We start from the raw sequence: 27,671 nt of genomic DNA, 5'->3' as shown, positions 1-27,671 counted from the left end.
TTTAAAAAATATCACTGCCATGTAGTGAGAGATGCAAGAAAGAAAGTACCAAACAAACATTCGTTATCCGTCCTAGGCAGACCCGATGGAAGCAAGCTCCTCATCGCCCATCCGTGTGTGATGAACACCACAAGGCGCTGCATCTCGATGTTATTCAAAAGGAGGTTATCGACTGATATTGCTCAACCTTTTCGTAATTTCCTTGTTTTTCCATCTGCCGTGGACGTATTAATAGTACTAAATAATAATAAATCAACTTTCTATGGATGACATGGTGACTTAGACTTAAGACGGTATATAATAAACTGCAGGATACATGAAAGCTAGGTGCTAGCTTGATTTGATCAACAGAAAATTGTATAGGGAATACACGTGCATCTAGATAAAACCTTGCCATCAAAAACATAGAAAGTTGCCTATATGCTGGAAGCGAACATAGTACACCAGTGGAAGTATCTAAACTAAAAGTTGAGAGCACTTTGACATTTCTTAGGCTGGTCCCATATACAAAGGCATATCCATATGTATGCATCGGCTGAATGTGAGGAAAAGAAGTTATCATCTGCTAAGATTCTAGCTGAACTCCGTCCATTCACATTTATACTGCTATAATTGGCGAGGAGGGGGAATGAAAACTTAGCTACCATTTTCATGTCCATAGACCATCTAACTATTGTAGTTTTAGCAGTTGTTACTCCAAAAAGAACAAACCTAAGCCTAAAGCAAGTACCATGAACCTTCCATTAAAGACACAAATACCAATTGGTTAAATTCATGTCGAAAAATAATTTATAAAGATTACCTTAGGCTGATCCAATATATACGAACATCTAAGGCACTTATAAGCATCACCATGGAGATGTTTTATTTCTACCGCAGTTAAGATCGACACCAATCTTCTTGTATTTTCACCGAAAGAACATTTGCGTTGACACATATCTTCTTTGACTGCCACTGAAAAGAACATTCAGAACATATAAGATCTTACCATCAAAATCGGAGCTTCAGGATAGCATGCGTAATGACTAATATGATCCATCTACCAGAAATATCGAAGATGGATGGCGTTAGCACAGTGTCATTCTCTGTACAGACAGAGTATTTATTCAGGCTTGCCATCTTAACCTGCAGGAACCTACATTGATAAATTTTCTTGTTAGCAGAACTGTAAAATTATTTTAGATAAAGGGAAAGAGTACATTTCACTCAGATTTTCAAGGAAATAGTGCTCAGAATAATATCACATTAGAGGTGACATCTGTTGTTCGTGGAAATTTATCTGCTTCTTAAATTAGCAAATCCAAAAATCATCTTTTACAGAGATGTTTCAGTTGAGAAATCAACACTCCATATTTGAATAACACCATAAAGTCGCTGTAATGCCTAACCCATGAGTGCAAATGGAAAATGACTGTACTCTTGAGTTGTCCACAATATTGCTTCATATTTGTACACCATGATGATATAGAAGATGTTAACATAACATATGAGAAGGTGCACTGACGTCAAGAGCAATTAGTAAAAAAAACGTGAACGGCAAGTTAAGCTTTATTGTCACATCCCAAATTCCTAATATTATTGGTGCTGTCTGCAGCTCTTCTCGTGTGGTAATGCGGATCTCTTAGAAGGAACTGGATGTCATCTCAATTTTTTACCACCAAACTAAAACACCACAGGTAATGGGATATGAACTTGCCAGAGGCATTACTATCCATAGCACAAAGCCTCATTCAAACACACAGACCGCAACTCTTTTTGGAATACCAACACAGCAAGAAAGGAAGAAAATAGAAAGAGCAGAGGTAGCTAAGTTTACCTGCGCCTTTGGGTTAAGGCATCTTTGATCTTTGATCTGAAAGAAAAGAAGAGCGAGCAGCTCGATTGTCATGGTATTGAGGGCGACCGCCAAGCCCTCCATGGAGGTTGGACCAGTCGAGTGGGAGGTAAGGCGCCGCCGCCAGTAGACGCCATGGTCTCCATCACCCCTGCCCAGATCCCTTTCGCTGGCGTACGCCACGGACTCCGCCCCGCCGGTGGCTGCCTCCATCCCCGTCGCTGGACGTCACGGTCTCCATCCCTTCCGCCCCGCCTGCCTCCCTTTCGCTGGTGGACGCCGCGACGTACGCCCTGGCGGTGGCCGCCTCCATCCCTGTCGCTGGACGTCGCGGTCTCCATCTCTTCCGCCCCTTCTACCCTTGTCGGACGGCTCAGCCTCCGATCGAGTCTTCCAGAAAAGCCCAGATGTGAGGAGAGGACAGGGAGGATCAGCAGACGCGCCCACGACTCCCAGCCGCCGGGCCGTTCTGGCCTCCAGCTTTCCCTCCACATCTCCCCCGTGACAAGCCTGCCTCTGTACACCCTGCTCCAGACCGCTTCAAGAACCAGGACCTCCTCCAGCTGGAGAGCGGAGATGAGGCTCCTGGTGGCGGCAGACGCGGTGGGCAGGGACGGCACCGCGGGCAGTGACTGAGGAGCGCGGCGAGGAAGACAACGCGGGCAGTGACTGCTGCAAGTGGAGTCATGACGCGTGACTGGTGAGGTGTTGAACGAGGATGGGAGAGGACGGAGCCAGACGGACGGAGCAGGCGACAAAGTTTTGTTTTGGAGTTTAAAGCGGTGGAGCTTCTGGATATTTCTGTGCCGCTTTGACCACCGCCCACCGCTGTAAACGGCAAGATCACAATCACTGGAAAGATAAGGCAAGTCTGTAACCGGTAACCGGTAACATCTGTCGTGGAAAAAAAAGAACCAAAAGAGAAAAATAAGCTGAATTAAAGAGGAGGAAAGATATGTATCTAGGCGTCGCACCAAGAGTGGTGATAAATAGGCCATCTACAGTTACCAAAACACTAAGAGATGCGCTAAGTTGATCAACTTTTATATAGGGTATAATTTGAGGACACCGGGCAGGCCTGGACGCCAGCAGCAAACTCCACGCGCGGGCCATCTGATTAACAATTAAGGATCGAGCCCAGGCGTGAGGCTGCCTAGCTGGCTTGTTCATTCACCAGACCCAGTTTGTATTCCTTTAAACCTTCCTGTACCGTAAAGTGACGGCTGTATTTCCTCAAAAAAAATGCTACAAGGAAAAAGAAGGGCCCGATCGATCGCCTCGTTTCTTACTGTGGGGGTATCGCCTGATCGGTTGTTCGTCCGGCCGTGGTTCTCATCTGAAGCCGCCAGTTGCGAAGATCGAAAAATAGGCAAGCAAGCCGCCAAAGAAGTGGAGAAAGAAGGTAAACATCTTCTAGTATGGAATCCCTCTAAATTGATCCGTTTGTATTAGTCTAATTCTTCTCTCTTGAACTAGACTAATTAGGCCCTGGCGGTAACAGGGTTTGGGATTTTGGGAATCAGATTCTTGGTCACCTAATTAATCACTGCAATTGGTTTTCGATTACTCCTTGTTTTACGGCTAAGAAACGAAACGACCCAATGTCACGTAAGTTCAACTGAAAAACTCGCTGTGAGCCTGCGAGCATATAGTCAATTAATTCTTTACTTATTGGGTCTGTTGATCAACACAATCATAAATTATGTAACGCTGATATGAGCTTTGAAATTACAGAAACATTAATGAACAAGTTTTTGAAAAACAGGAAGACGCCGTAAACGAATCAGATTTGTTTTCTTAGTTTGGAATTTTTTTCGCTTTATTGCACAACTTTATGATGGAATAATGCTATATCAAAGGAACCGCTACATTTTGGTAAGCATTTCACTGGTAGATATTATAAATTTTGAAGTTTTCTACTTGTATGCATTTTCTTGTGTGATGTACCAGGACACCGCCGTCATGGGTCCGCCCCTGGGGCCATATGCCACCATCACCTTCTATGGGCCATCCGGGTTTGCCGGATCTAGCCATTATCGAATATCGATGGTACACCAATGAAGTATACCCACACAATACTCATACCAACAAGTTGCAACTTCTTTTCTGGAAGCTCATCTGCCGTTCCGTTGAATAAGGCTTGTAAATTTAAGCAGAACTCCAAACGTCCTAGGTTTGACCAAATATAAAAAGGAAAAATTATATACATCTACAACATGAAACAAGTATATTATAGAGATATATTTTAAGGCGAATCTAGTAATATTAATTGGTATCGTAAATGTTCATTTTTTCTATAATATTGGTCAAACTTAGAGGATGTTGACATTTAAATAAATTTATACACCTTATTCATTGGAATGGAGGGAGTAGATGTTAGTGTTGTTCACAACAGGTGGACTTTTTCTCTAGCCACATACATCTTGTAAAATAGATTGATACTTTAATAAATGAAATTATACGTTTTTTCCTCCGTAGCAACGCAAGTGTGTTCTGCTAGTATATTGTATAATGCTACAAAAAAAAATTTGCGTAGCAACGCAAGTGTATTCTGCTAGTATATTGTATAATGATACAATTGTTAGAGTTTGTGCTGCGCTAAGCAAAAAAGAAAAAAGATATAGGCTCCAGGACCTGATTTTCTTGAAATTGGTACAGTTGGTTCCTTTGATGATAACTCCGTCGAGGGGATGGGAAGTATGCAAGGTACTCCTAGTTGTTTAAGGTGCCAGACGGCTACAGCGTCTGGTGATTTTTCTTGGCTGAGAAGAGGGGCAAAAGCGCTAGCCAGCTAGATTTTGTAACGAGAGCTCGTAGCCTCTGAGCATATAGTATAGTTGTAATTCACAAAGCCGATCTGATCTCGTCGCTGACGAAATCTTACTGTTCTAGTGATTTTCTACAAATGGTTTTGCCGTGTTCAAATTTCATGGTATTTTCTGCATTTCTCTCGACGAAATTACCACTATCAATATGATGCCTTGTTCTCTCTGTTTTTCAAATGGCATTGTGTACTTTTTTCTCAAATCACTGTACGTATGACTGTGGAAAGAGGATAGTAACACAGAAACAAAAAAAAAAATGAATCATCACTTCAGATATTCTAATTTCCTGAAACCAAGGAGCAATATTACCTAGACATTCAACCAAGCCCATAAGCGATTAAAATATTAACAGCACCATCTTATAGCAGCACCGCTCAATGCCCATCGCCAAAAGGACAGCTAGAGTTTTCTTCCAATCAACAACAGAGCGCTCATAACAGGATAAATATGATTCCCAAACTACGTATCTGTCCAGTTTCAACTGCTTGATTGACTACTGTCAGACCGGTCACACTGACAGATAATCTCAAACCCACACTTGTAATTACATCAGTGACTCAACAACGTTATCGTACATACACTACAACTGGCACCCCATGCGTTATCGTACATACACTACAATTGGCATCCCGTGCAACTATTGTACAACAAGGACCTGCAGCCTTGACCGCGCCTCAGCAACTGAACTCAGGCGTTCTTCACTGGGGTTCTCTCTAGCAGCAGCAAGAGCTTCGGCATATGTAACTCTCTCCTGCTCTATTTTCTCCACCTCGATCTTGTCGATTTCACTCTGAAAAAGTGACATGTGATGGTTAATTCTGACGGTAGATATGCAGGCACAAGATATTGGTTTTCTTTTGTTCAGGTTTTTCTAGCAGCTTTCACAATTGAGGGTCACCTAATTTAGGTATTTTCCCAACAGTGTTACCGTAATTGTTTACATGGCCTAAGTTGTTGGCGATTTTTCCATTGTACAACCTGAATCCTTCAGATATATGACATGGTTTTGAAACCATAAATGATAGTTTAGGGTATCATAGATTTTGCACAGCTACCAAGTAAGGAATGATTTTAAATACTTCGTCGCAATGGGATATTGTGCAGAAAAATAGAAGTACAGAGAACAGCATAAGCATTTATCAGACTTCTAGAGTTGAGTTGTATGGCTTCGACTATTCGACAAGGTTTATATCAAAAGGTAAAAGATCCACAATCAAGGATTACTTACCACTGACTGAAGTGTGTCTAGTTCATCCGATGGTATGCTACCATCGTAACAATCACCTGAAACATTCTCCGAGATTTTCTCGAATAATGTCATCAATGAACTTATTTCAAACTCCATATTGGAGACATCACCTTGAAGATCTTCAACCTTCTTATTTGAGGTCTTTACCTCCCATTCCAACTTTTCTAAATATGCTTGCTTGTCTGCAAGTGTTATCTAAAGAAAAATTACAAAACAAAAACATCAAATAAATATAGTAGTATGGTCTGTTGATTTAACTTTAAAGCAAACATTTAATACAAGAAAACGGTGAGGCTACTTTGGTGCCTAAGGAGTCGCGTGCGTGAGGCTACTTAAGCCATGTAATCATGTTTGTTTTGACATGAAAAACAGAAAGAGAGAAAAGGTTGGCTGTGAGAAGCAGCTAACGCAAAAACCACCTGTGTCCATTGTGTTCTTATGCGAATTCAGTAGCAGTTCAGTGATAGAAGAAGGAGCTGCATGTTGCAGCTCCGACAGAAAACAGAACACCTACACTATCAAAGTTTACCAAGATTGAGCAATGCTATTATCATATGGTAAGGAAAAGGTATATGAATTATTCAACTACTCCCTCCCTCTTCAATAATTCTTGTTGTGATTTTCCACGCCAAAAATTATGGAACGGAGGGAGTGCATGGTACAAACTAGAATTCTGCAAACTGTTGGCTCGATAGAACAAGCCACAGTAAATTGCAGCAAAATGAATATACGAACTTTAGGTCTGCACACCATAATAGTAAGCAAAAAAACTGGGCTACAAAGATATAGAAATCGTTACCAGACCAGTGTTTAAATGTGAATGCAATCCAAAATATAACTGGCAGACTGCTGCTTATGGTTTGCCTGCTATTAGTGCTTAGCTTCTTCAATTTAAAATCAATATGACATACTATAAACTCAAAGGTGTTGAAGATAACCCCATCATTCCTTATTTTATGTTGCAATTTTAAGAAACAAACCCTCTCTGCGTGAGTTTATAGAACCATCATGTTTTGCATACCAAGTGTGTGACAGCCAAAAATCTAAAATGTTATGTGGCCATGCGGTAGCTTTTACGTTTTTGAACAGGCGACGGACCCGAAGCAGAGGAAGAACAAAATTGCAAGCGATACCAACAGATGTAAGCAAGGAAGGCAAACATGCAGAAACTAACCTTGACGTTGTGCAACTGAGAATTTGTATACTTGATTAAAGCTTCTTTCTCAGCGACTTGGCGTCTCAGCTCATCGATGGTTGAGTACACCGCATTCATCTCGCTCACGGTATTCTCAGCAGATCTCAGTGCCTCCTCTTTCTCGAGCAGCTGCTTCTGCAGCTCATCGATCTGCTCACGTAGGGAACCAATATCACCGATGTCTCTGGGTTTGGTTTCTGCTCCCGGCATAACCATCGGGACAGCCGAGCCATTCTCCCCATTCAAATCAGCCGTGCTCTCCTTTCCTGTGTCTCCTCCAGTATCTCTGCGCTTCTTCGCCGACACGGTCTGCGGTGTCTTTGCGCTTCTCAAATCGCCAGCCTGCAGGAAACAACCATCCATCCTAGGTACATCATTATGAACGATCGTGACAGTCTTTTGTTCTCAGCAAACAAAGAAGATTTATCTATACGATTCCATCTCAACAAGGCAACAAGAAAACTAACGATACAATAATCTTACAAGATCTAATAGTTTTGAAATCCATATCATGACGACGAAACTGCCTAATCTGAACTTCCTGCAATAACCTATCCATGGAACCACGGCATTTGAACAACTCCCAGTTCATAATTCACAAGAAAAATAAGTACATTATTAAAAGGCTCAAAGATTGGCACCCTACAGGAATCAATCATCCATCCTAGGTTCATCGTTATGGAAACCGGTGACAGTTACCTCACAAAAGATTCTTGTTCTGAGCAAACAATGTTGATGTGTATGGCATTCCATCCCAACAAGGCTACAGAAAAAACTCATCGAAGCATGATATACTTGCAAGATCTAGTGGCTCTGAAATCCATACTATGAGGAATGAAACTGCCTAATCTGAACTAACAACATGTACTGAACAACGACATCTGAACCACACGCAGGTCACAGCTGAGAAAGGCATATACAGTCACGCTGAAGCATCAGCAACTAGTACCATTGTTAATGCAACAATTCCGCAACATCCATCCAATAGGGGGAAAGAGGGAAAGGCAAAGAGAGGGGCGCGTCACCCACCTTCTTGGCCGGCGCCGGCGTGTACACGAGCGAGGCGCGCCGCGAGTATGACGGGTTCGTCCTGCGGTCCTGCAGAACGAAACAAGCAAATCTCACCAAATTGATCCAAGAACCCGCGAGCCCCGGGAGCAAGAGCCTCACGAACCACCCGGGCTCCGGCGAGATCTGCGCCGGCGGGTGCAGGAAGGAACGCACGCACTCACCATGAGGGACTCGACGAGGGGCACCATCTCGACGAGGTCCTTGAAGAGGACCCGATCCACGTTGCCGCGGCCCTCTCCGGCGGCAGCGGCGGCGCCGGGGCCGGCCTCCGCCGGCGGCCTGAGGGATCTGTCGAGCATTTCCTTGTCTTGTCTCTTTTCAAACCGAATCCCTGGAAATCGTGATGGAATTTGGGAATGGGAAAGAAACGGCTGGGAATAGAATAGGGGTGTAGGGTGGTTTAAGCCCGGGTTCCGTCGGTCGGTGTCTTGGCTTCCGACCGAGCCGCCTTTTACGAGCCTGGCTGGAAAACGGCTGCTTTTGGCAAAGGGACAGGGACCAAAGCAAAGATGGGAGGATGCCACTCTTTGGCTAATGATCATTGTTGGGTGGTTTATGCACTTGGAAACTTCATGAGATTACTCCAATGATGGTTTATGCATGTACAAACTAAATGTGGCATTGCTTCTATATTGATTTTCTTTTTAAAAGGGGCTCAGAAGCTTCATTCATTGTAGTGGGAAACAATTACAAAGAAACCCTAAAAGAAGAGAGAAAATGCAACTTGGTCCTCACAACTTCTAAAAAGGACCTTTGAAGAAGACGCAAAATGCGATTAGGCCCTAGTCATTTTCCACGGTCGCCGCCGCGAGCCTCGAAGCAACGTCCGTCAACCAATCCACCGAGGAGGAAACCACTTGGGACCTAGCCAGCGTTGGGCACCGTGCTAAGACAGTAGATCCTCCACTGGAGGAAGAGAGGCAATCGGAAAACACATCTTTGAGGTGTGAGGGTCCCCCCTCGGCCAAGAATACCAGCGATGCACCGTCGCTGCAGTAATGATCTTCACCTATAGAAGCTTCGAGATAGACCTCAGAAACTGCAGATCTGTCGGTCTCGCTCCTTCGCGACCAAGAGCAGCAGCAACCTCTAACATCTACCATCCCTGAGATTATTTAGAGGATGAGGAAGTGGCAGCTCACCTTCCCCTTCAACTCCAACCACCAGAACACCAGAGATAGAGAGTTGCACAACACCACCACCCGCCACCAGGAGCCGCTCACCTACTCCTGCAGCTTTCTCCTCAACGGCATAGCGCGAAACCCAAATAAGGGAAATAACAACGAAAGTAACCTACCACTACTATATACAGGAGGGGGCATCCCCCTCTCCCATACCCATTCCAGCAAGCGAGGCCACTGGAGGAGAGGGGGAGAGGGGCCGAAGTTGGCCACGAGACTTTCAAGGGAGGAGAGGGTAGAGACGAGAGAAGGGGAAATGAGGCGTTGCTTCTATTGATTCCTCTTCATCTTCTTCTTCTTCTCCTAAAGAGTGGTCGAACACTACGATGATCGAGCTTCAAATGAAGAATAACACCAATATATAGTTTAGCGGAGATGAAGAATGCTTGAGCAAAATGATGAGCTTGTGCTTTTTTACTCACTACAAGAAGTTTAGGCTTGACACACTTACTAATAGAAAAGATGGCCCATTCAATGAGTTATGCAGAACATAGACATGAATCTTGCTAAAATGCATACCTAGTTGAACAAGTTTCTTTGGGATAAAGGTGTAGGCTAGGACCAATGTTGGTCCTCACTAACCTTTGCTCACCCGGCAGGCCTCTCCATCCCCTTTATTTACCCTCCCCTCCCATTCTCCCGCTCCTTGAGAGTTACCCAAGAGCGACCAGGCTGCTCCCTAGCCCGTCTCGCTGGAATAGCCGTCTTGAGGTGGTAAAGGAGTGGCGTCGGAGTAGGTCTAGGAACTAGTAGTAGTGATAGGGCTAGGTTTTGGCTTTATGTCGTAGTTTGGAGTAGGGCACCAATCTTTGTTGCCCGTATCTTGTGCAACTTGTAGCAGTTTCTTCTCATCATCAAGCTCCGATGGACGGAACTGCTAGCAAGCACCTCCACAACAAGTTTCTTCGTCAATAGGGCCAAGATCTGCTACCCTTTGATCGGGGGGATTGTTCTAGTACTTTTTCTCTAGCTAGTCGGCCGTGGAGGCAAGGGGGAGAGGAAAAGTAAGGAGGATGTTGACGGGTCTGAAGGGTGGCGGGGGTCTTCCTTTGTTTCAGTGCATCAGCGTGGTGCAGGGTGGTCATCAACAGAGTTTCCTGGCGTGCTTCCAAGGTGGAAGACGTCGGTGTTGTCTCTGAAGGTGAGCCCCCTCGTCAATAAGTGATTCTACCTTCTTGATCGTGGCATCGCGCTGCTGCTTCTCCTCTGGCCAGCCTCAGTGGTGGTGGTGCATGCGTCACTACGGTAATGTGGACATGGCGTCAGGGGTCAGTGATGTCTCCGACCTCGGAATCAACTCCCAAGCGATGGTGTGTGTTCGCCACCGCTATCTTTGGAAATGAGGATGGCCCTGCTGGACTCGGCATGAGTTGCTCGATCTCCTTCTTTCTCCTTGAGTGGAGGATCTACATAGACCTCGACACCGCGGTCAGCGTCACTGCTTCCCCAAGTGGTGTTGTCCCCGGTGGAGGCAAGGGCGACAGGTCAAAGATCATCTACGATGAACCTAGACTGGATCATGTTCTCGTGATTTTCTGTGGTGTGTTGTTTGTAAAAGTCAAGGACTACATTGCAATTTCTATTCTTTTCAGGGTCCTTCCTGTAATTGTACTTCCACCACCGATTTAATGCAGACTCCAGGTCCTTCACAACCTTTACTGTTCAAAAAACTAACCTATTTTTGGGCGGTGAAGGATCTGCTCTGCCTGCAAGGGCGCCACGAGATGCGGGTGTTCCTGTCCGGTCGTGGAGGCATGGGGAATTTCTTTGCACGGTGGCGAGGTTCTCTCTGGCTTTTATCCCAGCCGGCCTCGATGGCGAGGGGGAGGGAAGCTATAGAGCATCGTCCCTGGCTCAGGTCAGGAGATCCTTGTTCGTTCGCTGGAATCGTTTGGAGTTGAGAAAACCTCCGATGTGCTCCTCCCTGACCTGCCGTGGTGGCGAGGAGGGAGTTGTTGGCGGCGCCGCATCTCGCGCCTATCGAAGCCAGTCTCTGCCCAAGAGGTGCTATGGAGCTGCGCCTGCTTCATCTCCGCCACCGTTGATGCGGCGTCTTCCTGGAAGCTCTTCAGTTGGGGACTCTCGCCGGCGTCATGGCCCTGCCCTGCATCTTATTGTCGAAAGACGGCCCTTCTCCAGGAGTTCTACCTCCACAGGGAGGCTTGTTTCCGGATCATCGTCGACACCTCTTGCTGCCCTCGCCCCAAGTGGCTCGCTCCCCGGTGGCGTGGAAGGAAGTCGATGGCGGAGCCCGTTCTTCGGCGGTGACCAGGGACCTGATCGCGTTTTCAGTTTCTTTTCTAGGGTAATCCATCTCTCGAGACCTTTCCTGTTCAAAAAAAATGAGATACACAACGAACATATAAAATTAGACTAGCCGGCCGGGTTACGTGCGTCGTTGATAGGTTGCTTCCATACTGGACGATGATACATTTGTCACAAAATATTACTTCTTCTATGGTAGATCTGAACAGCAATTTTCTTGACTTGTGCAACAGGCTCCCACTGTCGATGCAGTGTGTAGTCTTTTTCTAGGAACAACAAATTATGCTCCCAAGCAACGATTACGAGTTGACGTGTCGCAACTTGTCGTTGGGGTACCAACAAGTAGACAAGTCGTGACAAGTCTAGACAAGTGCTAGACTTGTCGATGTGTTGTCGACAAGGAGATTTCAGAAGTTCATGAAACTCCTTCCTGATTTCTGGAGTGGCTTTGGGGCATTTCTCCATAATAGGGAAACCCCCGGCAAGGTGCTTTTTAAACCTAGAAACTTCAGAAGGGACTATCTTCCCACACAAAGTGCATTAGAGCTTGTACTTGTCTTCAAGATCTGCCCAGAATGCATACTTCCATCCTGGGTCCTTGGACTTCATTGGCCTCCTCTTAGGATCCTTGGCTGGGTTGTATTGGGGATCATTTTCAGCTGCTGATTGGGCCGAATTTACCACTTGAGAAATCGGTGCTGACATGGTGAATTGGCGATATGTTGTAGGAACAAAACATTAATAATGTAATCAACACACCAGCTAGGAGAGCAGGGGAAGGAAGACAAGGGAGAGCACACTGGAGTAGGGGAGATGGGGGAAAACAGTTTACCTGGTGCTGCCAAGCAGGGGAGAGGCGGCGGTGCAGCTTCCGGAGGGGATCATGACCCAGGGGAGAGGCGGCACCAGGGGATGGGGCGCCAGGGGAGAGGTGGCTGTGGGAGGGAAACGCGACCAGAATTTGGATTGTAGGGTTTCAGGAGGATATTTTATATCCAGTCATACAACTTGTCGCTTGACCAATTAACCTAGACAAGTCGGGGTTTGTCGCCCACAAGTCAACTTGTCGATCGACAAGTTCAACTTGTCGTGTCGCTCCAACGTGTCGACATCAGAGTTGCGACACGTAGACTTGTCGTGCGACAAGTCTAGACTTGTCGAGCAACACTTAATCGTTGCTCCCAACACTAGTAGGAAAAGCATTATAGATGAGATCTTAATTCTGTGGCGCACCAGCTACATATGCGCTACAAAAATTGTTTCTGTGGCGCACCGGACATGGTGCGCCACAAAAATAGCTTATTTTTGTGGCGCACCACAAGCCCATGCGCCACAGAAATAAGGTTGGGCCAGCCCCAATCATTGGTTTTACTAATTCTGTGGCGCACATGACCACGTGTGCCACGGAATTAAGGCATTTTGTCGCGCACGTGGTCCTGTGCGCCACAGAATTAAGACATTCTGTGGCGCACCTTGCCTCGTGCGCCACAGAAATAAGACATTTCTGTGGCGCACATGAGCTCCATGCGCTACAGAAGTTTTTTTTTGCCTCCCCACGCAACTTCACATCCCCCGTGGATCTCTTTTTTTACCTCTGTAAAAAATAAAAGAAATAGATAAACATTTCAAAAAATAAATTTCTTCAAGATACCCTTGTACTATGTCATCTTTTACCACTGAAAATTAATAAACATGAATTTCGAAATTTTTTACAAAATTACGTGGAAAAATCATCAAACTGGATTTCTGGTTGCATACGAACTCGAAAAAAGACGCACAATATATCAAAATGTTCCCACGAAAATTCTACATCCGAATTAAGCTCCGAAATTCGAAAAGAGTAAAAAGTTACGGCAAAATAAAGATTTTTTGCTGCAAAATAGAAAAAATTAAAAAAAAATTTGTGGCGCACCATGAACCCATGCGCCACAGAATTAAGCTCTGAAATTCAAATTTCATGCCGCCCTCCTCCACTTCTCCTCACTTCTCCTCTCCTCCACTTCTCCTTGGATGCAAACTTCTCCTCCTCCTCCACTTCTCTTTGGATGCAATTCTCCTCCTCCTCAACTTCCCCTCCTTCTCTCCTCCACCACCACCACCACCACCACCTCCTCCTCCGGTCGGTCGGCCTCCTCCTCCTACTCCGGCGACCACCTTCTCCGGCCGGCCTCCTCCTACTCCGGCGACCACCACCTCCGGCCGGCCTCCTCCTACTCCGGCGACCACCACCTTCTCCTCCTCCTCCACCACCACCACCTCCTCTTGCACCACCTCCTCCTCCCCCACCTCCTCCTCCATCACCACCACCACCTCCTCCTCCACCACCACCACCACCACCTTCACCACCTCGACCACCACCACCACCTCCTCCTCCTACTCTACCACCACCTCCTCCGGCCGGTCTCCTCCTCCTCCACCCACCCCACCCACCCACCCACCTCCGGCGACCGTCCCAGCGAACCGGTGCGCCACAGAAATAAGACTTTCTGTGGCGCATGGGCAGGTGCGCCACAGAATTCTTATTTTTGTGGCGAGAATTCTGTGGCGCACCGCCCATGCGCCACAAAATGCTTTTTTGGTGCGCCACTGACGAGCCTTTTCCTACTAGTGCAAGGGGCACTATGTGTAGCATTTTGGTGGTCTCTGTTAGAGTTGTAATATGTATCGTATACGAATAGTATGGAGTAGTACTCCACCTGTACGTGTACTCTTTGTAATGCTACCGAACGAGGGCTCTTCTCGTTCCTATAACACGTAACCGATCCCCTCCTACGAGGGGTATCGTTCTCCCCAGAAACTTTCACATGGTATCAGAGCTCCTTCTTCCGTGACATCGAGCTTAGATCGGATCCCACGAAATTTCTCCCGGCCGTGAACCTCCTCACCGCTGCAGGACCCAGACACCCAGCTGCGATTTGTTTCCTCCCTTCGATCGTCGCTGCCGGACCAAGAACCCGGCCGCGATCGTCCCTCCGATCGTCGCTGAAGGACCAGACAACCCCGGCCGTGACCTACCTTATTCGCTGCTGAAGGACCAGAGAAATCCCGGCTGCGACCTGCTCTTGATCGCTGCTGAAGGAACAGAGAAACCCGGCCGCGACCTGCACTTGATCGCTGCTGTAGGATCAGAAACAACCCAGTCGTGATCTTCCATTGATCGCTACTGCAGGACCAACACCACCCGGCTGCAATTTGCTGCTGAAGGATCAGAATTCAGAACAGCCCACTGCGATGGCGTCATCTTCGTCGGCATCTACGATGGCAAGTTTGGGATCGGCTCTTGGTGCCCCTCCCACGGAAAAATTGACTCGAGACAATCATCTATTTTGGAAGACGCAGGTTCTTCCGGCACTTCGCGGAGCACAGGTTATTGGGCTGCTTGACGGCTCCGACAAGGCTCCAGCGAAGTATCTTGAGGTAGAGGATGCAGAAAAGGTGAAGAAACAGGTGACCAATGACGCCTATGATGTCTGGCTTGCGCGAGATCAAACAGTTATGAGCTATCTAGTTAAAGGCATGTCCCCAGATCTCCTCGCTCAAGTAGTTGGCCTTGAGCATGCTTCTGAAGTTTGGGCTACTGTGGAGGATATTTTTGCTTCGCAATCTCGCGCTAAAGTAAACATGCTGCGAGGTGCCCTTTCAAACACAAAGAAACTTGATTCTACAGCTGCTCAGTACATTGCCAAGATGAAGGGGTTTGTGTCAGAACTCGCAGCAGCTGGAAAACATGTTGATGATGATGAGCTGAAAGGATACATACTCAATGGTCTAGATGGTGAATACAACCCTCTCGTTGCATCCATTAACGCTGTTCCCTTGACCACTCTGAATGATATGTGTGCACAATTACAAGCCTATGAATCTCGCCAGTCAATGTTGTCTGAGAGTGGACAGAATAGTGGGATGTTTCACACATCTGCAAACAATGCTTCTCGTCGCCCTTACTACCCAAATCGCCCGCCCTCTCCTCCACGTGGCAGCCGTGACTATCAGGGAGGTGCCTATGGACGCCAGGATCAGGACCGCCATGATGGTGGCAACTATCGGCGCTGCAATGATGATGGCTACCGACGCCGTGATGATGACGGCTACCGGCGCCGTGATGATGACGGCTACAGGCGCCGTGATGATGATGGCTATAGGCGCCAAGAGCGCCGTGATGGTGATAGTCGCGGTAGGCCCGGTCAAGGCCAAGGGCGTGGTGCTCGACAAGGTGGCCGTGGTAGAGGTCGTGCACCTTCCCCCTACCAGGATGTGGAGTGCCAGATTTGCAAGAAGCATGGTCACCCAGCAAATGAATGTTGGTGGCGCTATGCTGATAGAGATGACAGAGATACTCGCACTAAGGAGAAGGGAGCATATGGTGTAGATACCAACTGGTATATGGATAGTGGTGCTACTGATCATATCACAAGTGAACTACATAAGCTGCATACTCATGACAATTACAGGGGTGGTGATCAAGTCCACAATGCTAGTGGTCAAGGTATGGATATTCAGCATATTGGTCATTCATTATTGCACACCCCGCATAGCTCTCTTTATCTTCGCAATATCTTACATGTTCCCAGTGCCTCCAAAAATTTGCTTTCTACTCACAAAATTGCCCTAGATAATAATGCTTTTGTTGAATTTCACCCTTTTTTCTTTTTGATCAAGGACGAGGCCACACGGGAAATAATGTTTAGAGGTCCCTGTCATGGCGGTCTATACCCTCTCGTACCTGTCTCCACTGGGTCATCCAAGCACGCCTTCATCACCACCAAGCCTTCTTCATCTACATGGCATCGTCGTCTAGGGCATCCTTCGTCTTTTATTGTTCAACAAGTTCTTAGGAAACATAATCTTCCTTATAATCCAGAAATAAATCCTTACATATGTGATCCATGTCAGCAAGCTAAGAGCCATCAGTTACCCTATCCCATCTCGACTAGTGTTTCTACTGTTCCCTTAGAACAAGTTTTTTCTGATGTATGGGGTCCTGCTCCTGCCTCTGTTGGCAAACACCAATATTATGTCAGCTTCATTGATGATTTTAGCAAGTTTACTTGGATATATTTGCTCAAAAAGCGTGCTGATGTTTATCAAGTTTTCCTCAATTTCCAGCAACTTGTTGAACGAAAGTTTGGTCGCAAAATCATTACCATGCAAACTGATTGGGGTGGTGAATATGAAAAACTTCACGGGTTCTTTCAAAAAGTTGGCATTACACATCATGTTTCTTGCCCTCACGCTCACCAACAAAATGGTTCGGCTGAGCGAAAACATCGTCACATTGTTGAAGTTGGTCTTGCTTTGCTTGCAAATGCTTCCATGCCACTAAAATTTTGGGATGAAGCTTTTCTCACCGCCACCTTTCTTATAAACTTGCTTCCCACTAAAGTGCTCAATTTTGTGTCTCCTGTTGAGAAACTCCTTAATGTCACACCAAATTATGACTCCCTTCGCATTTTTGGGTGTGCGTGTTGGCCAAATCTTCGCCCGTATAATGCTCGCAAACTTGCGTTTCGGTCCAAACGTTGTGTCTTTCTTGGCTACAGCCCTCTTCACAAAGGAGTCAAATGCTTAGATATATCTACTGGGCGTGTCTATATATCTCGTGATGTTGTCTTTGATGAAAATGTGTTTCCTTTTCATTCCCTTCATCCTAATGCTGGTGCTCGTCTCCGTGACGAAATTTTACTTTTTTCGTCCATGGCATCTGATCACGGGGGTGTGCAAAATAATGTTGATCATATGCCTATTATTCCTATCACTAACCCACCGCAGGCTATCCTCGATGAAGGGAACAATGGTGGTCAAAATAATGATGCAAATCGCAGTAAAGAAAACAGTGCAAAAAGCAGTACATCAAATGATGAACTATGTGAAGAAAGAGAGGGAAATAGCTCAGGCGCTGGAACCGCCTCGCCTTTCACGCGATATGCCGACCGCGGCGCTGGCACTGCGTCGCAGTCTGGTTCTCCGGCGGACAGTATTGAGCGCAGCGAACAGCACGTCGCTACATCGCCGTCCAGCTCGCCCATGCATCGCGCGTCGGCCGACAGTCCTGAGTCCATTGCACGTTCGTCTGGCATTTCTGCTGCTGCCCATGCAGCGGAGGACAGCAGCGAGTCTCCTGCTGCTGCTCATGCAACGGAGGAAAGCAATATGGAAGGAAATGACATGGCCGGCCATGATGGTGGACATGATTTGCCTGACAATGATGGTACTTCTAGCCCACGATCTTCTGAGGATGTGCGTCATGTGCCTCCTCCTCCAGCTGAACCCAGAACTAGACTGCAAAAAGGTATTAAAAATCCCAAAGTTTACACGGATGGCACTATTCGATATGGTTTGCTCACTTCTACAGGAGAACCGAACAATCCTGATGAAGCCCTTACTGATGAAAACTGGAGACATGCTATGGAAGAAGAATATGGTGCGCTCATGAACAATAAAACATGGCATCTGGTTTCACCTAGTCCCAACCGAAATATAATTGATTGCAAATGGGTGTATCGCATAAAGAAGCGTGCAGATGGTACTGTTGACAGATACAAAGCGCGACTAGTTGCAAAAGGTTTCAAGCAAAGGTATGGTATTGATTATGAAGATACTTTCAGTCCTGTTGTTAAAGCTGCAACTATCAGACTTGTGCTAGCAATCTCAGTTTCAAGGGGATGGAGTCTACGACAGCTCGATGTCAAGAACGCGTTTTTACATGGTGTTCTGGAAGAAGAGGTTTATATGAAACAGCCACCTGGTTTCGAAAATCCTCACGCTCCGCATCATATTTGCAAACTTGACAAAGCACTTTATGGTTTGAAGCAAGCTCCTCGTGCCTGGTATTCTCGTCTCAGTTCTAAGTTGAATGAACTTGGTTTCACACCTTCTAAGGCAGATACTTCATTATTTCTCTATAATAAGTCAGGTATCACTATATTTGTTCTAATCTACGTAGATGATATCATTGTGACAAGTTCTTCAGATCATGCTATCTCAGCTTTGCTCAAGGATTTGAATGAAAACTTTGCACTCAAGGACTTAGGTGACTTACACTTCTTTTTGGGCATCGAAGTCAAGAAGAATTCGAATGGTTTAGTTCTAACTCAAGAAAAGTATGCTGCTGATTTACTTGCAAGAGTTGGTATGAGTAAATGTACAACATGTCCAACACCATTGTCGACCAATGAAACACTATCCTTGACTGATGGGACTCCTCTAGGGCCTGAAGATAGCACTGAGTATAGAAGTATAGTTGGTGCACTACAATACTTGACTTTGACACGGCCTGATTTATCCTTCTCGGTGAATAAAATATGTCAGTATCTTCATGCACCAACGACCACTCATTGGACAGCTGCAAAAAGGATACTACGCTATATCAAAGGTACCTTGAAGGTTGGTCTCACTTTTCAGAAGTCATCATCTACTCTTCTTAGTGCTTTTTCAGATGCAGACTGGGCAGGTTGTCTTGATGATAGGCGTTCTACAGGAGGTTTTGCTATTTTCTTTGGTCCCAATTTGATTTCTTGGAGTGCCAGAAAACAAGCCACAGTGTCTCGCTCTAGCACTGAAGCAGAATATAAGGCAGTTGCTAATGCAACAGCTGAATTGATTTGGGTTGAAGCTTTGATCAGAGAACTTGGAGTTACCCTCAAAGAAAGACCATGTCTCTGGTGTGACAACCTTGGTGCTATTTACTTATCAGCAAATCCAGTGTTCCATGCTCGTACTAAGCATATTGAAATCGACTATCACTTTGTTCGTGAAAGAGTTGCTGCCAAGTTACTTGACATCAAGTTCATTTCCAATAAAGATCAAGTTGCAGATGGTTTTACAAAAGTCCTGCCTGTAAAGAACCTTAATGAGTTTAAGCGTAATCTAAACCTCTCTGGAGGTTAGATTAAGGGGGGCTGTTAGAGTTGTAATATGTATCGTATACGAATAGTATGGAGTAGTACTCCACCTGTACGTGTACTCTTTGTAATGCTACCGAACGAGGGCTCTTCTCGTTCCTATAACACGTAACCGATCCCCTCCTACGAGGGGTATCGTTCTCCCCAGAAACTTTCGTAACAGGGCCTTTCTTCATTTCTGCAACGGACTCCCGCTGGTGTTTCTCTCTCTGAAAAGAATGATGCAACACAGCAACAATATTTTACTTTCTATCCAAATATCATCGAGCTGAATATATAGTGCATCTTGTTCGTCAATCGATGCAGAGGCCGTGGGACTGATGGAACTCCTGCGTCACATAAAATCTTAAGGGATGAATGAGCTCCGGAACATGATTCATTTGGCACTGTATTGAAGGAAGTTCAAAGCTCGAGTTCCAGAATCTGCTGCAGCAGTACATTTATTTATTGTTGCTTATGAGCTTGAATAGAATACACAGCCAAGACCTCCCCACATAGAGATAGAGAACTTGTTCTGACAATGTTGCGTTTGAAGTTTGCAACCCTTGGAGAACAGCTGATTTATTCAAAACTACAAGACTGACTCCAGTACAAAATCAGTGAGATCAGAGGCATCAAATTCCTAACAGCTATCTAGAACTAACAACATCCAGGAATGTTGGCACTTCTCCGATGATGGAAACATTCAGTAGTATTCAGAATTGCAATTTTGTTTTTTACTCTCAACCTGAATCTTGCTACCACGTATTATAGAGATAGCACCCATGTGAGTGCTACAAAGTATAGCAAGGAAAGAGGAATGAGAGATAAGAAACAAACCGCACAACCGAATTAATGATCGATGGACAGTTTCATTTCCAAGCAAAATCTACAGCCAGCTACTTCACCATGTTTTTGCTTCAACAAGTTATCATTAATCGTCAGTGTAGTATGCGTACCAACCAAATAAAGATAAATCATCTTGGGCAGGATAACAGTTGCCAAGATAATCCATCAGACAAAGATAGATTCAGATGGGTAAAGTATCACTACTACTATATGTTTACAGAGGTGATAGCTTCATTAAGCCAAAAAAAAGTAAAGCCGACAGTTTCCTTGGGCTCAAACCATGTACTCACAAGGCCATCAGAGAAGGCTATTCTGATATAGTTATGTTTGTCTAAGCTCATTCACATTCTATACTTTGCTCTAATGGTCATGGCCTTTTAGTTTCAGTACAAAACACAAAGAGGTCCAATAAGTGAATAGCAAGAGAAGCATCCCAAAACCACTGGTCCTCCTAAGCCTTACTTTACAAAAACAATCCAATTCCAACCAAATTTAACCAACTGAGCAGCCATGACCGGTTCAATGGTCACTGCTAGCTAGAGAGCAGTACAGAATAATAATCTGTCACCGCGGTCGACATGCCGGTAAGTAGCCTCCACCCCTGATTAGTAGTAACGCAGGAGTACATGAACTAACTACTTTTAAAATCAGCAAGTAAGTACAAAGATGGTGAGAGGCCATGCATGTGCCAATTGCACTAGCATGGCACCCAGAGCTTCTTGCATACAACTCATCATTTGGTCGGTTCTCAACACTACATCTGGAAGGAATCAGGGGGATTACATGGAAAAATACAATCTGAGAACACATGTCTACTTGTGAATTCCATGTGGCGGTGAGTGATCAATCTTATTTAGCTATTGGGCACAGCTTAGGGCAGCATCACCTCTAGAGCAGAAGGTCCTCTGTGATGTACCTGACAACCACAACAAACAGGGTAACTTCCAGAGAGGGAAGCCTGTACCAGTCATTTGACTGCAGCCTTCAGCTTTTTAAACGAAGCCATGAAATTTGGAAACCAAATTTGCCAAATATTGATAGGTAACTCGGGATACAGCATGGTTAGGTTATCGTGTACATGGTTCAACCATCCTCTGGTGAATCAGTACGCACGCCTATCGGAAACTGGGGATACAGTAATGATTTGTGAAAGTAATCTGCCATAAGCCATAAGATGGTTGTCAACTCACCGCCACTGCTCAGCTTCTTGGCATGGGATTCCCTGCTGCATCTATTGGCAGTGTAGACTAGAAAGTCCATCCACACATGTAGGAGCAGGTCCAGCATGGCCTTGCTACCTTTCTCCTTTTCTTGTTTGAGTAGTTCTTTAGCAACCCAGTTAGCATAGCAGAGGCGAGGAACATCTGTGCTATACTCTGGCTTCTCGCTGTAGAGGATGACGGCAAGCTCATCTCTTTGCAATAGTCGAGAAGTATTCGGGTCGTCACGCCAGAGGAATAATTCCTTCATCATAGTACGGATCTTCCTGTTTGGATGACTGTGACTTGAGGACTCAACCTTACACCACATGTCGACCAAGTTCTCGCACGTCTGTTGATACAGCCTCGTCTGAGCAAGGCCGGGTAGCATCTCAGGCCGCTCAACGAGGAGGAACATCATGTAATTAGACAGTATCCTAATGGTCTTCACCAGTTTCTCCTGCGCGGATCCATAATCTGCCTTCGCTCGACTGCTTTTGGCAAGGAAGACATCAGTGCCAATGTGCCAGATGACGATTCCCTCTTGGAGCTCAATGCCAAGGTAGCCTTTGAAATTATCATAACAATGATGAGCCTCCAATGCCTGTACCCCCCAATTCTGCCTGAGCACCCCTTGCGTGTTCACTTTGTTTTTCCTGGGCAATCGTTCTATGTACCAGTGCAGCCACAGCCTAAGCTCATCTGAAATCTGAATGGTCCCTGAGTAATGCTTGCTGTTCCACCACTCCTTTAGTCCCACCATCTTTGCTAGTTTACCGAGAACTGGACTGAAGGCTGTGTCTTGGCGGCTGCAAAAATGCAGCATGTTGTACTGCCCCATTTCACCGGACCACCTCCTTGCATGGCCAGCAACTTGTCTTCGCGTGATCTTCTTGACAAGCTGACGAAGCTGATTCCACCTTCCCGTGCACAGAACAGCATAACGGAACCAGCTCCAACGTGTGGTGCACAAGAAGCTGTATGTCCAACTCGACCCTAGGGCCATCAACAATGATGCCATCTCCAGTAGGAAGGCCCCAGCCAGCAAGGTGTATGTGATAGCAATGTCAGTTCTTCTGTGCCCATCTTTGACACTGAAGTGGAAAAGCAGGAAGGCGGCGACAGTGGCAAGTGGCGAGACAAGACGGATGCAGTAGCCACGCCATGTATGGATCACAGCTGCCTTGGTGTACAAGATGTCATACAACAAAGAGAGCTCCACCTCCATTAATGTCCACATACCCTTGTAGCCTTCATTTATGATGTCCCTAAGCATCTCGCCTCCATGGTTTTCTGAATCCTTTTCGATCCAAGAATCAACTATGGCACCCTTGCATATATGAAACACGGAGTGAGCACGGCGCACATAGAGTTCTTCCTCATTGGCAGCCCCCTCTCTGAACCCTTGATCCAGAGCATGGAACTCGTGATGTTTGGCATCTGGTCCCCTCTTGAGAGAGCTCCGGATGGTACCCATGTTCCCGCACCTGAGCGCCCATGTCCTCTCCACATACTTGACAACACCAACGGCGAACATGAGGACAGAAGCCAGCATAACATAGAACCCATTGTCAGCGATGCGTTTGTAGAGGACATAGCCAGCTCCGAGGACCTGCACGACGAGGATCTGCAGGTGTCGCAGCCAGAGCTGGTTGTCCTGGAGGGCGTACGCAGTTATGCAGTCCGGGCCACCAAGGTGCAGCAGGAGGAATGGAGCCCAGAATGCGACTAGCTCCCCTTGCTTGCGCTCTTTGCTGATAGTGCCAAGGGAGAGATGGCCAAGGGCGTATATTGCGGTGGAGTCAGCCAGCAGGTACGCCAGCCAGAGCAAGATCCTCAGCACAGGGTTGACTCCACGTCGACGGATCCCGGCGAAGAAAAAGAGGACAACCTGGAGTGTGAGGCTGAGGAGTACTAGGATCTGGATGGACCAGTGATTCCAGAGATCCAGTGGCCCTCCAGCCATAGCTCCAGCCTACAATGACCCTGTTTCGCAAATGCACACGCATAACTAAGTCAGCTGAAAAACATAATTAGCTTACTCCATCATTCGTAATTCAGAATTGATGGTGTATGCATTCATAAATACCTGTAGTAATGTTGCAGACGTAGAGCAGGTTTAGTATCAGTCAGGAGAACAAGATGAGGAGGCAGTGAACAAGAGACCGAGACGGAACACTGATACTTGACTCCCAGACAATAACTTGACTCTAACTGGTTCGATAAGGTTGCTAACAACTATATCAATGAATCATCAACCATACTATAGGCTTTAGCACACCCTAAATAGTAAGTACTGACCGTGCAAGCATACAAACTGCATTCAATCAACCAACAATACTATATATGCCCAGCTCTATGGTTCTACCAACACTACAATTAGAGACCATGTGACACCGGAGGCCAGAGTTGGCTCCATGAATGAATGGCACTATACACCAGCAAGAATTCCCTAGCCAGAACCTTTTTGGGTCTTCTATATCTACAGAAAAGGACAAGGAAGCTATGTGAACTGCTCAAGTTGCCAGGCTAGTTTTGGTAAAGGAGGAAACTAAAGAAACAGGCATGAATCTAACAAGGAAACAAGAATGACATACACTGACAGCACGCAGTGCACAAGCACGATTGCATAATAGTTGCAGGCCATGTGACCGACAGCGGACGGGCGGAAGCTAGCTGGGCACGCAAGGTTCATGATTCTGCTTAAGAAAGCATTCGGGGATTGATTGTGAAATTGCAGAAGTTGGGAAATGGGGAGCAGTTCAGCACTTTCAGATTCAGGTACCGAAATCTGCACCACTGCGGGTATGATGAGCATCCGGCCTCCGGCAGTGGGAGTAGCGTCGGCTCGCTGAAAAGAGTCGCTTCTTACTAGTAGCTTGGGCCAGCCTACGCCCTGCACTCCGGCAACGACCGCCGTTGGCGACCATAGGCGAGGCAGTGGCTACATGCTCGGTGTAGCAGCAGAAATATGGCCGCGGGCATGAGCGACTCGCCTTGCGGCCTCGAACCTCGAGGAAGAGCATCTCGTGGTTCGAGGAGGGAGATTGCCATTGCGGCCGGCGGGGAGAGGCCATTGCCGCCTGGGAAGAACGAACTAGATTGGGATCGATTCTTGACGGGGCGCTGTCCACTGGGTCCACTCAAACAATTATATGTACGGAAATTCCTTTTTAAAGGGAAAAATATATTCTTTTTAGGGAAATTCTTAAAATGACATAAGATTGCCCCGTTTCAACAATACCATAAAGATAGTACTCCGTATTTGTTTCTCAAAATAAATAGAAACAGTATTTGTTCCATGAAATGCCTTCAGAAAAGTGTTGCCGCTCCGAAAACAATACTTTTTTAAAATATTTTTTAATTCTAAATTTTAAAGTTTCAAAAAAAATATATATGTAGATATTGATGACGTCTACATATGTTAAAAAAATTAATGTGAAATATTTTGTATTCTAGGCTGTGTAAAAATGATAAATTTTCAATTCTAGGGTACTGTATTAAATGAAAATTTGAAAACCATCAGATTTATTAGTATTTGTTATTTTTGTGTAGGCTGGAATGCAAAATATTTTGCATTGATATTTTTCAAGACCGTACAATACGTCATTTTCAATCTATATGATATTATTACATTTTAAAGCTTCATAGTATCCATTTAAACAAAATGAAATATAGGCTCCATGGAGCAAGTCATGCAAAGCCATTTTTTAGACCGCGCCACCACTAGCTGGCTACCGGTGGCATGCCAGAAAGCACAGCTCGGCGGTTTGCATCTACCTAGCCACGCACTGGCTTCGCATGCTCTCTCAGTAGGAATTTAACATGACCCCGCATTTTAATTTGTGTCTTAAAGTTAAGACGAGGGTATGGAAATCTACACATATTTATCTTTCAGGCATATTCCACAAGGGATTTATAAATAGTTAGCAACAGATCTTTCTTTTTTTAGGAGAGCTGCGGAGCTACTATTTTTCTTTCATTCCATTTATCTATGTATGCTTGAGTGAATGCCGTATAGATAGAAGAGAATTTGTCCAAATGCATGCACAAAATAGAATGGTTCTCGTGTATGAAAAAACAATATTCGAGTATATATGAAAAAATGTTCATCAATACAAATATATATTTGCTCTAGATATACAAAATGTTCGCAAATAAGAAAGAATATATGTGTATATGAAAAATTATTCACCTATAAAAAATAAATGTTTGCCTAGGAATAAAATGTTCGTCTATACCATAATAATTGTTTTTAATTAATATTCATGTACTTTTAAACTAATGTTTACAAACATATTTCTAAAATATATTTCTAGAGTAATGTTTCTATAAATATAAATAATGTTAATATTTATGATAGCAAAATTTCAATATACATCAAACACTGTGTTCATATGTAAACAAAAATGCCCATGTATCCGTCAAGGAATTGAACAGCTAAAACCAGAAAGAAACCAACACACAGTTGGATGTGGATGGTTAAGAGAGTAGTAGTATCTCATAGTAGTATCCCAACCTATCAGAATTTAAACTCTAGGTTTAACACTTCCGTGTCTTATAGAGGAAAAATATTCTTTTGGTGGGAGCCGATGTTCATGTTGATAGGATGCTCATAGAGGTAGGATGTGAGTGCACGTGTTAATAGAGATAAATGTATGTACATATTTCTGAACTTCTGCGTCTTTACTGTGTTTTGCAAAAAATAATATATAAAAAAATAAGAAAATAGAGAAGAAAACAACATACTCCCTCCGATTCATATTACTTGACTCTAATATAGATGTATCTAGACACATTTTACTTGTAGATACATCTATTTTAACTTCAAATAATATGAATTGGAGGGGATACTTTATTAATGGGCCCAACTCGATACTCGATATTGTAGGCATATATGAGATATACCCGGAGCTAGCGCTAGACCGGCAAATTATGTGTACATTTTTCCTTTTTTCTTTTTGTTTCTTACATTCCTATTCTATTTTTTTTTCTAGTTTTCTCGGGTTTTTTTCAAGATTCATTCGCCCCATCTAGGCGAGACGTCCTTTCACGTCATGTCCACACCATTTTATTTCATCCTATCCCTTCATACATTTTTTTAATTTTACTTTATACATCCTCTATCCCAATTTAGGTAGTTCATACGCTTTTTGAGATCTAATTTTGTCAATGGATTTGGCCAACGAAACATGCCAGCATGTTATATCATTGAATTCATATTCTAATACAGTAATTATTGGTATAATTTTATAATAAGTGACATATGTTTTATTGGTTAAATTAGTGGTCAAATTTGAAACACAAAGGGCGCCCATGCAATAGGTCCGAGGGAGCATATTCTTGTGCTTATATAATTTTCTTTTTGATTTTTCTTAGTTATTTCTTTTTGATTTTTTGATTTTCTTTCTCTTTCCTTTTTGTAGCATATATATTTATATATATATACATGAACTTTTTCTAAGTTATGAGTATTTATTTTCCAAATACATGAAGACTTGTCTGAAATATATGTACATCGCTGAAATAGTTGAACATTTCATTTTGCTGGCAAGTGATATTTGTTTCGTGAAACATGACTATTCTCGATTGACATCAGTACAAATAAAGATCTAAGTATGTCACAAGGTAGTTTTGTGATTTTGTGGAACAGTTTCAAATGTAGTGTGGCCATTTTATTTAACATACATTACCAAATCTGAAACCCCTTGATGTGTGCTAGTAATTAAAAATGTTGACAGGTACATGTATTTGCAAATATGGTGTTCCTATTAAAAAATTACAATATATTTTAAAATACATGCAAGTTTTTTTTAAATACCTCTATTTATTAACAAATTATTGTGGCTTAGTTCAAATATAAATTAAAACCATGAAAAAAATAATGGAACGGAGAAAATAGAAAAACATGTTTTTTTAGAAAAAAAAATAGACAAACATGTGTGCTAATGAGGAGCAGTCGTGTCCAGCCCGTTTAGCATGGGCTTCAGATGTGGGCTCCGTGGAATGATCCTAGTCCACTCAGCTTCACGTGCCATCAGGCCGTAACCGAATAAATAGGTACATCCGTAAAATTCCAACGCATCGTGCCCAAAACAGAGGCCCAAGTATTATAATAGGCCG

At 44.6% G+C, this 27,671-nt stretch overlaps 2 protein-coding genes, 1 long non-coding RNA gene and 1 pseudogene across 4 annotated transcripts; 1 reads left to right on the top strand and 3 right to left on the bottom strand.

Moving 5' to 3' along the window:
• Window positions 1-278: 278 nt before the first annotated feature.
• LOC124675790 lies at window positions 279-1,970 on the bottom strand. Its single transcript, XR_006993416.1, has 3 exons — window positions 1,817-1,970; window positions 1,044-1,135; window positions 279-954 (listed from the first exon to the last, which is right to left on the bottom strand). It is a non-coding gene; the product is annotated as an uncharacterized LOC124675790 (long non-coding RNA).
• A 3,076-nt stretch (window positions 1,971-5,046) lies between these two features.
• LOC124675780 (protein MICROTUBULE BINDING PROTEIN 2C-like) lies at window positions 5,047-8,510 on the bottom strand. Its single transcript, XM_047211857.1, has 5 exons — window positions 8,336-8,510; window positions 8,133-8,201; window positions 7,083-7,445; window positions 5,888-6,103; window positions 5,047-5,449 (listed from the first exon to the last, which is right to left on the bottom strand). The coding sequence occupies exons 1-5, from the start codon at window positions 8,471-8,473 to the stop codon at window positions 5,297-5,299; spliced, it is 939 nt and encodes a 312-aa protein (XP_047067813.1). The 5' UTR covers window positions 8,474-8,510; the 3' UTR covers window positions 5,047-5,296.
• A 6,836-nt stretch (window positions 8,511-15,346) lies between these two features.
• LOC124685514 lies at window positions 15,347-15,442 on the top strand (annotated as a pseudogene).
• Window positions 15,443-20,970: 5,528 nt separating this feature from the next.
• Window positions 20,971-24,602, bottom strand: LOC124651741. 2 transcript variants are annotated; one of them, XM_047191751.1, is made up of 3 exons: window positions 24,146-24,602; window positions 23,638-24,030; window positions 20,971-23,534 (listed from the first exon to the last, which is right to left on the bottom strand). In XM_047191751.1, exon 3 carries the CDS (start codon window positions 23,512-23,514, stop codon window positions 21,433-21,435), a length of 2,082 nt encoding a protein of 693 aa, XP_047047707.1. In that variant the 5' UTR covers window positions 23,515-23,534; window positions 23,638-24,030; window positions 24,146-24,602; the 3' UTR covers window positions 20,971-21,432. The 2 variants fall into 2 exon arrangements, with proteins under 2 accessions (XP_047047707.1, XP_047047050.1); XM_047191094.1 differs by having other exon boundaries at window positions 20,971-23,537; window positions 23,640-24,602.
• Between the last annotated feature and the right edge of the window lie 3,069 nt (window positions 24,603-27,671).

This window comes from Lolium rigidum, chromosome 1 (assembly GCF_022539505.1).
Source record: "Lolium rigidum isolate FL_2022 chromosome 1, APGP_CSIRO_Lrig_0.1, whole genome shotgun sequence".
NCBI lineage: Eukaryota > Viridiplantae > Streptophyta > Magnoliopsida > Poales > Poaceae > Lolium > Lolium rigidum.
Note: the sequence above shows the minus strand (reverse complement) of the source record. Positions and strands in the feature narration are given on the sequence as shown.

Bases quoted from the DNA above. Each gene is read 5' to 3' on its own strand.
- LOC124651741 (XM_047191094.1), bottom strand. From the start codon at position 23,514: ATGGCTGGAGGGCCACTGGATCTCTGGAATCACTGGTCCATCCAGATC.
- LOC124675780 (XM_047211857.1), bottom strand. From the start codon at position 8,473: ATGCTCGACAGATCCCTCAGGCCGCCGGCGGAGGCCGGCCCCGGCGCC. The intron at 8,202-8,335 runs GTGAGTGCGTGC...TTCGTTCTGCAG, and splicing joins CCCTCGTCGAGTCCCTCATG to GACCGCAGGACGAACCCGTC. The intron at 5,450-5,887 runs GTAAGTAATCCT...TCACTTTTTCAG, and splicing joins TAGACACACTTCAGTCAGTG to AGTGAAATCGACAAGATCGA.